The sequence below is a fragment of the Chrysochloris asiatica genome, unplaced genomic scaffold (assembly GCF_000296735.1).
Source record: "Chrysochloris asiatica unplaced genomic scaffold, ChrAsi1.0 scaffold00027, whole genome shotgun sequence".
NCBI classification, from domain to species: domain Eukaryota; kingdom Metazoa; phylum Chordata; class Mammalia; order Afrosoricida; family Chrysochloridae; genus Chrysochloris; species Chrysochloris asiatica.
The window spans coordinates 17524295-17539435 of NW_006408545.1; the positions used below are offsets into that span (position 1 = coordinate 17524295).

Here is a 15141-nt window from a genome sequence, read left to right on the forward strand (position 1 = left end):
TAGATGGATGAATGGAAGGATAGATGGGTTGGTGTTGTTAAGTGTCAGCAAGACAGTTCAGAGTCATAGAGAGCCCCTATATAGGTTTTCCACGGAGTGGCTTATGAGTTTGAACCACCAACCGTTTTGAGTCTAGCCAATCTTGAGGTCCAGTGCTTTACGCCACCCTGCCACATAGGAGAGTATATAAATTAGATCAATAAGAAAAATAAACATCCGATAACCTTTAATACTTTGCTGTGTATTAAAGCTACATGATTCTTTTCCCAAAAGAACTTACCTCACTTATTTGAATAGGCTCAAATATAATTAATACAGTAAGCATTATGAATAGTGTTGTTAAAGTGCCATTGAGTTGGTTCAACTCATTAGAACCTTGTATAGGGTTTCCAAAGAGTGACTGGTGGGTTTGAACCTACCGACCTTGAGATTAGCAGTCCAGTGCTTATCTGACAGTACCACACCAGGGTTCATGAATAGTTTAAATATGTATAAAAGTAAAAACTTGCATTTTAGATTATAGGTAATGAAAAGAGAGAAGTATAAATGAAATCACTAGAGAAAGCTTATTAAATGGAATGTATTTAAATACTTCTCTGTCACAGGAACTGTCTGATACACTGGAACTACATTTAATCTAGAAAATATGCTTGCATCTAAAATGTAACACTTTAGGAAAATCATTGATTAAAAAAAAACCTTAAAGTACAAATAACCATTGATTCATCTTTATGTTGTAGATTCATTACTTTATATATTCTAGATACAGTTGAATATTTTTCATTATACATTTTTATAAAACTTCTCTAAGCTTCTTTCTGACATAGAAAGGTCTATTGTTTTCTCCTTTTAAAATGGGAATATTTTGGCTTCTCTTTCAATAATGGAAATTTACATGAATAGAGAAGTATAGTAATTTTAGATATATGGTAAAGCTCCTCTGTTTTATTTTAGAAGTTGGAACCATAGAGACTATAAAATATCTCACATAACTTTTTGGAGTCTCTTGTTTTGATAGATCATCCTGTAGGTCCATAAAGAATCTTGCCTGCCTCCTGGCCTGAACATCAGTCAGTTCTAGGATAGAATCTATATATGAATGCTGATTTGGGATTAAAAGACATGTTATTTGTATGTGCTTGTACATTTTCATCATTTGTAACCCTCAACAAATCTGTAGATATGTATAATGTAGTTAGAATCTATTTTAGGTAAAATCACTCAGCAGGAAATTATAGAGCTAGGGTTTCAAATGAGCTTTACCAGAGTTTGTGTTTTTCACCTACTCTGTCACAGTTGGGTAACTTTTGTAAGTTTTAATTTGTTCCAAATAAACAACTAGATTCAACAGGACAGCAGTTTTCAATGTTACATTTTTTTGGTATTTATCTCTGATCATCACATTAAATGTTATGGTGTACATTTCACTTTTGCTTAGGTAAATATGCTGAAGATATATTTGGAGAATTATTCAATGAAGCACATAGTTTTTCCTTCAGAGTTAATTCATTACAAGAACGTGTGGACCGTTTATCTGTTAGTGTTACACAGCTTGATCCTAAAGAAGAAGAATGTAAGTTTATTTGTTATATTTTTCAAAATATGTATTTCATATATACATTTTGTGAAGTAAGATGAGGGATAACTTTAAGAACAATAGTCAACCTGATTTTATTACAAATCTTTTTACCTTTGGCCTTTATTATAAGTCCTTGTCATCTATAAGTAACATCAGCATGAATTCTGACTATTTTCCTGCTGGTTCTTTCTTTTAAAGCGCTTCTTTTTATGCACTACATAACTCTTAATTTTTGACACAGAATACAGTGTAGCCAGATATTTCTCTCTATTCTCTTATGTGTTTTTTCCCCTTATAATTTTTTTATAGATTTTTGTCTTAGAAATAAAAATTATTTTGAAAATTAGCTGAAATTCATTGATTCTTTCGTAATTTCTTTGAACATACTTTTGTGTGTAAAATTGCTGAAGTCTGATCTAGTTATTTAATTAATGTTACTTCCTACTTTAAATGAATATCTTCAAAATGTGTTTTTGTTGAATAACAATTTTAGTATAAATGCAAATTATATAATATAAACTTGAACAATAAACTATAAGAGTTAGACAAATAAAGTTACTTCCAGAATGATTTGGTTTAATAAATGCCTATTTATTTACTTGATATGATTTGACATATCACCAACTACATGTAATTTCTCAGTATATTTTTGAGCTACACGGTGTACAGCGGTGGAGTGGCTGGCAACACAGTCCCGGTGTGGTCATTGCAGAACAGCTTCCTCACTCCACCGCTTCCATGGGTCCCAGCTTGCATGTCAGTGAGCTTTCACTTGTGAGGATGTTAGAGGTATCATTAGGGAGAAGAATAACTAAGAATTGTTATGACTGTTCAGCACTGACGTGGTTACCAGAAAAATGATTTTCCTGAATACTTATCAATTCCGACTCAAAGCAACCCTGTATGGGGCTTCCAGGGTTATAATAATAAAGCTTTGCAGGAGCAGAAAACCTCACCTTTTCACAGAGTGGCTGGTGAGTTTACATTACCAATCTTGCAGTTATCAGTCAAGTGTTTATCCTAACAGTGAAGTATTTAGCCACTATAGGCAGTGCCAACCAAAGTTCCCTATTTGTATATTTAAGGCTATGTTAAATAAGAAATTGCCTACATTTTTATATCAGGAAATCACTTGAGGAATTAAGAACTCACTTTTTATTGCACATTTCCTATTTTAACATGCCATACAGTCTAAAAGAAAATGAATAAATGAAGGTACTTTTAATCATCATTATGTATGATGAGATTTTATATATGATGGTTGTTGTTGTTGTAAAGTGCCGTCGAGTCGATTCCGACCCATAGCAACCCTGTAAGGGTTTCCGAGCAGCAGCTGGTGAGCTTGAACTGCCAACTTTGCAGTTCAAACGGCTTTACAGCCTTATGCATTAACCCACTGCGCCACACCAGGACTCAGTCCATATATGATGGTACTTGATGAGTTATTAGGGATACTGCTGCTCAAGATAGTCTTTCTGTACAAGAGCTTATAGTCGAGGTAGTAATCCTTATAGTACAAGGTTAAAAGATAAGTAAAATAGACTATTATATAGATCACCCAGAACTTGAAAATATTTTCTGTGCAATAAATTTTGATTTTTATAATACATACATAATATAAACATTTACTAAAAATATAAGGAGCTTGGTAGCATAGAGGTTGTGAGTTGAGCTGCTAACCTCAAGGTCAGTAGTTCAAAACTACCAGCCATTCCAAGGAAGAAAGATGAGCCTTTCTGTTCCTGTAAAGATTTACAGTCTCAGAAACCCTATGCAGGGTTGCTATGTGTCAGAACCAACTCCATAGCATACCACCACCACACCACTATATATACAACAGGCTAATAGTATGTTTCACTTAAAATACGTATTCTTTCATGGTTACTGGTATGTGGAAAAAATTTTTAAAAAGATTAGAAGGAAGAAAAGAAGGAGAAGGAATCTAAGTTGATGGAATCTGGGTCTGTCAGGTAGAGAAAAGAAAAAGATGTATTTGGTGGGAAGTGTAGATATGTTTCAGGTATCACTTAGGGCCTTCTGAGTCTTAGAAATCAAGGAATGCACTAAATCAGTGTGATTAGAAAAATTAGGTACAAAATGATATGGCTTATAACTCCACAGTACATAACAACAACAACAACATAATGATGTAACATTTAAAGTATGGTTTGTGATTCATCAGCCACTAAGATCATAGTCTTTTTAGCCATAATGCTGACTTTTAAACAGATGTTGTATATGAATTTGTAATATCTTAAATTATCTTTATAAAAATGAAAAAGTGTGTTAATTTTTTTTTTCTTTTTCTTTTTTAGTGTCTTTGCAAGATATAACAATGAGAAAAGCTTTCCGAAGCTCTACAATTCAAGACCAACAGCTTTTCGATCGTAAGACTTTGCCGATTCCATTACAGGAAACATACGATGTTTGTGAACAGCCTCCACCTCTGAATATCCTCACTCCTTACAGGTTAGTAGATGAATGTTAATGATCTCAGTTCAAGTAACTAGTGACCTACATATACACGTCAGCTCCCAAACGTTCTTTATTTCTTTAGCTCTCTGCCCAACACAGGGAGTTCACCCTATGTACCACCTTTAGAAAACCTTTGCTTTATTCATTACATGAGCTCACAAGATCCTGGCATAGAACAGACAAGACCTATTCGAGGAAGTTGTTATAATGAGTGTTAATTTTAGAAGCCACTGGCAAACTAATAATAAAAAGCAAGCAATTGTTATTATCCTTTTAGTTTAATTTTTAATTAAATTTAAATATAGCTCAAAATTCCACCACACTAAAAATAGTGTCATTTTTTTCTTATTTCTATGTACTCTTGAGCTATATGAATTAATTTTTGACTTACATAGAATTCCTGGTGTGGCGCTGTGGACTAATGTGTCAGAATGCAAAGTCGTTTGAACTGCAAAGTTGGTGGTTCAAGCTCACCAGCTGCTCCTTGGAAACCCTATACAGGATCACTATAGGTCGGAATCGACAACACTTAAAAACAACAATAATTAGCATATATCTGTTTTAAAATACTTTTGGGTCCTGGTTTGGTGCTGTAAGATAAGCACTGGACTGCTAACCTCAAGGTCGGCCACCTACTGCTTCTTGGGGCCACTATTAGTTTGAGCCAACTCAACAGCACTAAACAACAACCATTTAATGTAAAATTTGGAATTATTCAGCCTTTCTTCAGAGTGCTTTCATATGATTTGTTAAATATGTAGCTTAAGATGCAGAATACGTATCCTGAACAAAATGATATTTAAGTATTTGAAACTATAAATCAGTATGCAATTCATTAAATATAGATGGTATTACTAGAATACTGTTAAGTGATATCTTTTGGACTTGAAAAGCTAATCGATAAATTAAAGTATTGGCAGAGACTCTAAAATTGGTCTAGTCTGAATGATGTTATTTTCCTCTCACGCATTCGTCTTTGGCAGAACTATTTATAATTACTACAGTTTCCTGATGGACTAATGGAAAAATTAGTATTCAGCAGGAGAAGTTAGAGTTGAAAATTGTCCAGTTGTACTTTAAGTTATTAACACCAACTAGGAAAAGTATCTGGGTTTCCATTTTCCTAAGTTTCCGATCTCATTTGTGAGAAGTTTTTTAACTGGTGCAGTATTCTAATTTATTTGGGAAATAGTCTTATGTATTTTATGGATGTAAGAAAACATTTTTTCAGTAAAATTACTGTTTTTATTTCCTAGGTCTTACTAATATTATATTTTTAATTGCTATTTAATATTTCAGAGATGATGGTAAAGAAGGTTTGAAGTTTTATACCAACCCTTCATATTTCTTTGATCTGTGGAAAGAAAAAATGTTGCAAGATACAGAGGATAAGAGGAAGGAGAAGAGGAAACAGAAGGTATTGGAAGAGATTCAGAAAACTAAAATTATTTTTGGTGTATGCATATTTATATTTTGTTGAGTATATGGAGCCTTGGTAGTTCTTTACTTGGCTAGTTTTCTATTTCATCAAGTCAAATCTTTATAACATAACCACATAGACGATTACAGTCTTACAGGGAGCCAGGTGAACAATTAGATAATTATAATATGGTACATTGAAAGACATAACACAGTACCCCTGAAGGGTTTTGGTAGCACAAAATAGTATCTGCTTTAGCCAAGAAACATGGTTGGTGAACACGTCCAACAAAGCTTATAGTGAATCTTGAAGAACAAGTCGGAATTAAACGGACCAGATAAGAGAAGGGCATTCAGTAAGATTGAACAGAGGAATATTGTGTAGATATTGGTATAAAGCAGGTTTTGCTAATATCGTGTTATCACAGAACATATTTCTAAAGGTTTGGAGAGGTTATTTTATTCTTACTAAATTCTTGGTATCTGCCTGTTATCATTTTTTGCTCTCTATTAAAATTAATCTCATTCTATGTTAATGACAACTGGCAATACACAAGGAGGAAGCAAATTGGAGTTAGGCAAAATTATGAAAGAAGTAAAGTCTGTCTTTATTACCCCTCTGCTTTTCCTGTAGGTGTCCCAAATTTCCCTGTTATTTCCCATAATGTCCTCATGTTACTGTATTCTGTACGAGACAGTTTACAATAATCTCATATTCATGTGAAAGTTGGACAGTGAAAAAGGAAGACCATAGAAAAATTGATGCACGTGAGTTATGGTGTTAGAGAAGAATATTAAAAGTACCATGGATTGCCAAAGAACAAACAGATCTGTGTTAGTAGAAGTACAACCAGAATGCTCCTTAGAAACCATGATGGCCAGACTTCGTCTCTCATACTTCAAACATAGTATCAGGAGGGAACAGTCACTGGAGAAGTCATGTTTGGTAGAGTAGAGGGTCAGCGAAAAAGAGGAAGACCTCCTAATGAGGTGATTGGCACAATGGCAGTGGCAATGGGCTCAAGTGTAGCAAAGATTGTGAGATTGGCGCAGGACCACACAGTGTTACATTTTGTTGTGCATAAGGTTGCTATGAGTCGGTACTGACTCGGTGGCACCTAACAACAAAAGACAGTTTACAGGGTTCTAGCCAGTTTTCAAAACAGTGACTAGTAGGCCACATGACTCCAGCAGGCCCTGTTTTCTTTGACAAACAGTGTGTTTTTAAGTTTTTGAATTGGCATACTGACACACCTATCTAGTTCAATGTAGATCCTAACTCCACCCATCTGGCTTCACTCATGTATGGTATATGCTTGGCCACTTGGAATTTGTTACACATACTCTTGCCCTTTCTATACTTTTTCTCCCAATCAGAATTACTTTTTATTCTATTTTTTCAAAGATTTTGTTGTTGTTGTTGAGTGACACAGTTACTATAAATGAATTGCATTTTTCCCAATATCTTTGTTAGATAACTTCCCTGATAACAAAATTTTAATAAATATTCGAGTTTTTGTTAGCGGTAGACAGTACTGTTTCTGGTAGAAATTTTTTTCATCACAGAAGACTAATAGATGTGGGAGCAAAATTGGTGAATCCTTTTTTATCTGAAAAGTCTTTCTGACCTCAAAATTTGCTACTTAGGCATAATATTTATATTTGATGCATCAACTTGAATTAAGAGTTTGAAAACTGGCAAGAAGTTAGAGTTTTAAATAAACTAGGTGAGCTTTAACTATTAATCTACACATGGACTGTGGGTTACTTTTAACTGTATTGTGATAACATGGTCTTTTTAAATAGTGATGTTAGAATTTGTTTCTGTTATTATAACCTCAGCATTTAAAACTTAACACTTCAGCCTTTGGCTTTGTTTTAATACATCTGTTATAGCAGAAAAATCTAGATCGTCCTCATGAACCAGAAAAAGTTCCAAGAGCACCTCATGACAGGCGGAGAGAATGGCAGAAGCTGGCCCAAGGTCCAGAGCTGGCTGAAGACGATGCTAATCTCTTACATAAGCATATCGAAGTTGCTAATGGCCCCGCCTCTCATTTTGAAACAAGGTTTATGTTTTGTTTGTTTTAAAAATTAGTGATGAAACATTGGCTTTATTTGTTATAAGTATAGAGGTAATTTTGAAACCCTGACCACAGTGAGCCTACCAAAGTCTAACTTTGGGCAGGTCCTTTTCATACTGAACTTAAGTTTTGTCCTCTCTGGAAAGAGGGACCTGGAATACAGATGATCTTCAGGGTTGTTTTAGCTTTCATATGAAGTCTTAATTCCCTCATCAGTGTTTTTAAGTATATGTAGAGTCTGTTATAATTTTAAGTATATGTAGAGGCTGTTATCATTTCATTATAGAGGAATGGGGTCTAGAATTTTTTTTTAAAGTGCTGTCAATTCACTAAGGAGTTCTGGTAGCGTAGTGGTTATGAGTTGGGCTGCTAATCCTCAAGGTCAGCAGTTCAAAACTACTAGTGATTCCACAGGAGAAAGATGAGGGTTTCTGCTCCCATAAAGATTTACAGCCTTAGAAACCCTATACAGGGTCACTATGAGTTGGAACTGACTCCATGACACATAACCACTGATTCACTGCACATAAAATAGGAGTTGAAAATGTGCTGTTTTTGTTTGTTTCCTTTTCCTTATCCTGACTTCCCTTTTTATGACATACCCACTATCTCAGATTTATCAGAGCTTTCAAACGAAGTTTCTCATCTATTTTCTCAGTAGCCAGGAGCACTAGCTCAACATGCTACCATAGTGTCTTAGGTCGGGTTTTCTAGAGAAGCAAAATGAAATAAACATATCTGTATATACTGAGATAGAAGTTTATTATCAAAGAAATGACTTACAATTGTAGAGTCCCAGGTCCCCAGCAAAAAAGAGAGCTAGTCTTTCTTTCATATCCTGCTGACCTTGTGGTTCACAGTCCAGTGCTGATTCTACAGTGCTACACTAGGAGTCCAGATTCAAACTGCTGTTGTTGTTCTTAAGTGCTGTCGAGTCGGTTCCAACTCATAGCAACGCTGTATAGGATTTCTGAGGAGCAACTGGTGGGTTTGAGTTACTGACCTTGTCAAAAGTTTCACTTCCCATGCTTCTTGTTACTTTCTCTTACAAAACCTCGTACTATCATGAGTCTGGAGCCATTGCAGTGAATCTCGCTCCTGGCTCCAACTGCAAAAACCATGTGGAGATCATGTCTGACTTCCTCTGACTCCACAAGGGAGAAAGAGAATCAAACTCAGAATCAGCCCAAGGCCAATACCTATGAAGTGCAGGTCAGAAATGCCTCCACCTTATATCAGTGCCCTTAAAATTAGTCAAAACTTGAAGAACCAATTTTAAAAACTCATCCTTTTGATTTTGTTTCTCTAGAACCCTACTCGGTACCACATGTCTTAGGCTGGATTTTCTAGAGAAGTAAAACCAGAGAAACATATCTGTGTATATAAATATACATATATAAAATGAAATGTATTAAAGAAATGGTTTATAATTGCAGAGTCCAAGGTCCCCAGCAGAAGAGAGAGACTTTCCTGTGTGTCCGTTATATTGAGAGCAGGTCACCGCCTCCCCCCGCCCCCCCCAGGAAACATCCTCTTCATTGACTGGCTGCTCATAGCCCGTCATCACAGAGTTAACTATCAGTTACTAAACAACGGAATCCTGACCCAATCAAGTTGACACAAAATCTTAACTATCACATATAATAAACTAGCATCTTTCTGTGAGGGAATGTGTGTATAGTCAGACTGATATTTGAATGCAAAAAAGCTAAAGGTTTCCTTTTGAATAACACATGGACTATTAGATCATAAATATGAAATGACGTGCTTGGTCACTAACAAAAAGGTCAGCATTTCGAACCCGCCAGCCATTCAGCCAGAGAAAAATGTGGCAATCTGCTTCTATAAAGATCTGTAGTTGTCTTCTGTCCACTAGGGTTGCTATGAGTCAAAATTGATTTGACAGCAACAGGTTTGGTTTTATGGTTTTATTTTAAGAAAAATTTACATATGAGGGATACTGTTTATGTTCGTTACTGAAAGAAAGAAAAGGCTGAGAAAATTAAGGTTTTTTTTTTTTTAATTTATAATCTATGGACACACATCTTATTTCTACTTCTGTTAAGTAATTAACATTTTTATCTGGCCCAGTAGTCTTAAATACAATTGTTTTTTGCTTGCTCTGTCTACATCTGATAAATTCAGTTTGGTCACCAGATTGCACTACTATCAGTAAACACATAAATTCTTCACATCCTCAAGGTAGCTAAAATTTTGCTTATATCTGATCCTGTTGCTCAGTTATTCAGGTATTTCCTGAGTGATCTAAGCTCTTTGAAGACACCCAAAGGAAAAACACAGTGTAGCTATCTGCGTGGTGCTAGCCTCAAGGAGATCTTTCTCCCTGAAATGGCCTAGTACAGTGGTGAAAGAGTCTTACTTATAACCCCGCCCCCAGATTTCCTTGTTACTATCTTCCTGTGAAGAAACAAAGGAGAGACTAATAGAAATATAGTTTGTTAAAAAGTAATTTTCTTTCCTTTTTTGTAAGGTTACATGTGTAATATTTTTACTGTGGAGTTTATTATTGCTGTTGTTCTTAAGTATCATAGAGCTGGATCCAACTCATAGCAACCCTGTATAAGGTTTCCAAGTTGCAGCTGGTGGGTTTGAACCATTAGCAGTCCAATGGTATCTTACAATATAAAATAAGATTTTCTTAGTAAATTTAAATTAGTAAGGAAAGGCTATATTATAAGCACCATTCTTTGTTTTAAAAGCAGAATTTATATAATTTTTTTAAAAGAAGTTGCTTAAAAGTGGTTAAAATATTGGCATTCATAGAATGAGCTATAAATATCTCAAGTAGGACTTCATTTCACCAAAATTTTAAGAGAATTGTACTGATAATATGTCTTCTTTTTAGACCTCAGACATATGTGGATCATATGGATGGATCTTACTCACTTTCTGCCTTGCCATTTAGCCAGATGAGTGAGCTTCTGACTAGAGCTGAGGAAAGGGTCTTAGTCAGACCTCACGAACCACCTCCACCTCCACCAGTGCATGGAACAGGAGATGCAAAACCCATACCCACCTGTATCAGGTATGTTGAAACAAGCACATAATGCATTTTCTCAAGAATCGCTAACCTTTTTCTTAAAGGACTAGCTGTTAAATATTTTAGGATGTGTGAGCCATTTCTATCAGTTACTCATTTCTGCCATTATGTGAAAGCAGTCATAAACTGTACTTAAACAAATGAGCCTGACTATGTTTCAGAAAAATTTTACAAAAACAGGAACTGGGTCAGGTTTGGCCTGTAGACCATAATTTTCCAGTCTCTGGTAAGAGTTGACATGTTCCGAGTTACTAAGAATTTACTTTAAAGATTAAAGTGTATGTTTCGTTTTCTTCATAGTTACATTATCTAGCACAGGAAGTACAGAATAGCAATCAAATTATGGAGACATTTTGGAATGTGATAAAATGGGTGACTCTAAGTGACTAAAGAAATAGGAATCAAAGATATGGTTATAAATGTTAATTTGGTATTTGTGGAAATACTCTAAAAATTTTAGATAAAATAGTGCTCCTGAAAATTTTTTGGTGAAGATATTTTAAAGTTTAATTTTATGTTATTATCCAAAATATAAATTTTGTAATAGAAACATATTATAGAAATAGAGATCAAATTTATAATTTTTTAGTTAAAAAAATTAGCCTATCACTGACTCAGTTGATGTTCCTCAGGAAGGAAAAGTACCATAAATTTCCTATTGTGTTGTGAAACTCGTTGTTAATGATTTAACTAAAATGACTTCTGGAATATAAGTACAGTGTTGTATTTGCCAAGTTTATTGCTGTAAATGGAGTCCTAGTATGGCATGTAGAAAAAGCACTGGACCGCAGGGTTGGTTTGAACCGCAAAGCCAGTGGTTCAAACTCACCAGCCGCTCCTTGGAAGCCCTATATAAGGTCACAAGTCAGAATCGACTCCACGGCACTTACCTACAACAGCATTGCTATAAATACTGTAATGTGATAAATGTTGTCATTACAGAAATTCCTATCACAGTGTAGAATTAAGTATTTTATTTACCCGGTTAAGCATAGATTACTTAGCCATATATGACAGTTGGATGAGATGATGAGACTGGTTAGAGTATATATTGCAAATAAAATCACTACGTGTTAATTTTCCTGTTGGTGTACTTTTAGTTCTGACTTCATTTTAAATACTTCTGAAGAATTTTGAATTTCTGTAGGAATATGTTCATGCATCTATTTTGATAGAATTCCTGATAATCTCCTGATAATCATTTACATTTATTTGTTTAGAAATTTTTTTATCTTAATAACTTGCTAGTATCTCTTTGTCATTTCAGTTCTGCTACAGGTTTAGTAGAAAATCGTCCTCAGTCACCAGCTACAGGCAGGACACCTGTATTTGTGAGCCCCACCCCCCCACCTCCTCCACCACCTCTTCCATCTGCCTTGTCAACTTCGTCATTAAGAGCTTCAATGACTTCAACTCTCCACCACCAGTACCTCCCCCACCTCCACCTCCCAGCACTGCTTTGCAAGCTCCAGAAGTACCACCACCTCCAGCTCCTCTTCAGATTGCCCCTGGAGTTCTTCACCCAGCTCCTCCTCCAATTGCACCTCCTCTAGTACAGCCCTCTCCTCCAGTAGCTAGAGCTGTCCCAGTATGTGAGACTGTACCAGTTCATCCACTCCCACAAGGAGAAGTTCAGGGGCTGCCTCCACCCGCCCCACCTCCTCCTCTGCCTCCTCCTGGCATTCGACCATCATCACCTGTAACAGTTGCAGCTCTTGCTCATCCTCCCTCTGGGCTACATCCAACTCCATCTAGTGCTCCAGGTCCCCATGTTCCATTAATGCCTCCATCTCCTCCATCACAAGTTATACCTGCTTCTGAGCCAAAGCGTCATCCTTCAACATTACCTGTAATCAGTGATGCCAGGAGTGTGCTTCTGGAAGCAATACGAAAAGGTACTTTTCTCAGGGTTATTAATAGCATTGCTGTAGTAGCATTAGAAACTTTCTAAATATTTGAGATTATGCCATAGTCCTCGTTTATAAAATTTTAGATCATTATGTTTTTACCCAAGTGGACTTTCAAAAGTAAAACTGTATCGTTTGTATTTTTTGAATAATTTTTAAGAAAGTGTATCACATGTAATCACATTATTTTCATACTTGTCAGAGATTCCTAAAATGTTTAGCAAGTGAATGAGAAAATAACAATGCCAGATTCAGATGTTACAGAATATTTCGTTAAAATCATTTACATATGTCCAAAAGGTCCATTCACCCCTTTAAAATGGTCATTTCTCCCCTATGAAGTCTGTCCATTTGGGGTCAATGGTACTGTTGCTCTACTAGACGTCATGTAAAGGATTAGCGTTCCTCTCTGAGTCCCAAAGGAAAGACTTCGCATAGTCATTCACTGATGCCCTGAGCATTTCTAAAACCACTACTGTATGCTGGACACACAGCTTTCCCTGAAGGATAAAGCTGCAGAGAATGTACTGAACAACTTGTAATTTATTTGACTATAGAGGTAATGGAAATGTTAGGGGGTGGTAAGCAGGGAGGTACAGTAGGCCATGATAAATAAACTACAGATATACACTAAGATACCTGCTAAGTTTTAGTAGCTAGATTACAGACGACGATACAGTGAAAGACTTAGTACCTCCTCTAAATATGATTCTTTTAAATATTTTCTACTAGATCTTCATTTATATTTACTTATAGTATTTTTTTCGTGTACAGGCAGTCCCTGGGTTATGAAGGCCTGGCTTATGGACTCATATTTAATGTTCTGTAAATTTGCCCTTTCTTTCAAATGACTAGACCAGCCCCTACTCATAGCTAATGCCACATAACGTGCAACTTTTAAATCACTGAAAAGGCTTCAAGCCTCTTTTTGCCCAATAAAAACAAGATCCTCTGCCATGGAGTGATTCTGACTCCGAGGGACCCTATAGGACAAAGTAGAACTGTCCAATGGGGTTTCTGAGGCTGTAAATCTTTACAGAAGCAGACTGCCACATTTTTCTCCCACGGATCAGCTGGTGAGTTTGAACCTTCAACCTTTTCGTTGGCAACTGAGTACTTTTAACCACTGTACTACCAGGGTTCCACACTAAATTAAGGCCAAATAAGAACCGTACTTACCTGTTCTGGCTGACCTACAAATTCTTCCAGACAAAGGAGTGGCTGCCTATATTTGATTTTATTCCAGAAGATTAATAATATCTAGTATCTAGTTTAAAATACTGAATGTTTTGGGTTTATTTTCTGTATTAGGTATTCAGCTACGAAAAGTAGAAGAGCAGCGTGAACAGGAAGCTAAGCATGAACGCATTGAAAATGATGTTGCCACCATCCTGTCTCGCCGTATTGCAGTGGAATATAGCGATTCAGAAGATGATTCAGAATTCGATGAAGTAGATTGGTTGGAGTAAGAAATGCATTGATAAATATTACAAAACTGAATGCAAATGTCCTTTGTGGTGCTTGTTCTTTGAAAATGTTTGGTCATTCTGGTGTTTTGTTTTCTTTTCCTTATAATAAATAACTGTTTTCCTCTATAATCTTTGATTTTTAAGAAAAGTATTAGCATACTTTCAAACTAAATGTTTTATAGTGGCTTACCTTTTTTTTCCCCCCAGAAAAAAACCCATAATTTGATCAAATAAACCACTAAGTATTAAGCATGGGCAGCTGTTTTAGAGTAGCGATTCAGTTTTTGATATATATTAATTGTGCACTTTGTGAATTTTAATTTAAAGAAAGCGACTGAGATTGAATCTTTGGGACAGCTGTATTTATTCATGAGCCTTATTACATTTCCATATGTTTTACAAGAGGAAACACTGCCTTGGTTCTATGAGTACACTCAGAAAGTACGTTTAGCTAGTAGTGTTGAATTCTCTTAAAGGAATGCTTGAATTTTTGTTTAATTATTGTTTTATTGTTTTTAAATACTTGCCTTATTTGAATGTTTAGCAGTACCCCCTTCCCACTTATATATTGTGTGGTACAATTTTGCTTGCCTATAAGAGTTTTAAATTTTCCATGTGGAATACTCTGATTTAAACATACATGTAACTTACATACCTGTTAAAAATAACAGTCTGATTTAATAAATGGTTCATTTTAAAGGTTCATGGATGTTTCTTTTTCAATAAAACTTTCTGATAGTTTATCAAATATAAAGAAAATGGATAAAGTAGGCTCTAAATACACAGTAAACTAAAAATTTCAAAACAACTTAAGCAATATAATTCCCTATTTTTACAGATTTGTATTGTCTATTATGTAAGATAGCATTTATATCATTTTTTTCCCTAAAATAACAAAATCAGTATATCTCAACTCCTCCTGCTCTTAAAATCTGAATTTGTCTTCTAATTTCAGTAACCTTTATTTCAGCATTGGAAGTGTTTTCTTGAATTTCTATTTAAAGGGATAAAATGATTTAATGTTTCCAGAGTGCAGATGAGAGGAGAAAAAAATCACGTTCAGGTTAGATTACTTAGCCTGAAGATAAAACTAAAGATTTTGGTCATTTGGTTGCAGAAGTACCTACAGTGTTGTTCATCCTTCCCT

At 35.4% G+C, this 15141-nt stretch overlaps 1 protein-coding gene across 1 annotated transcript in view; it reads left to right on the forward strand.

The window, feature by feature from the left end:
- WASF1 (WAS protein family, member 1) overlaps window positions 1–14697 on the forward strand; it is a 25964-nt gene extending 11267 nt beyond the window's left edge. The window contains 8 exon segments of the mRNA XM_006878332.1: window positions 1439–1573; window positions 3895–4048; window positions 5354–5471; window positions 7370–7542; window positions 10424–10603; window positions 11886–12031; window positions 12034–12513; window positions 13837–14697. Coding sequence (XP_006878394.1) covers window positions 1439–1573; window positions 3895–4048; window positions 5354–5471; window positions 7370–7542; window positions 10424–10603; window positions 11886–12031; window positions 12034–12513; window positions 13837–13994 — 1544 coding nt within the window. The 3' untranslated portion in view covers window positions 13995–14697.
- Window positions 14698–15141: the final 444 nt, after the last annotated feature.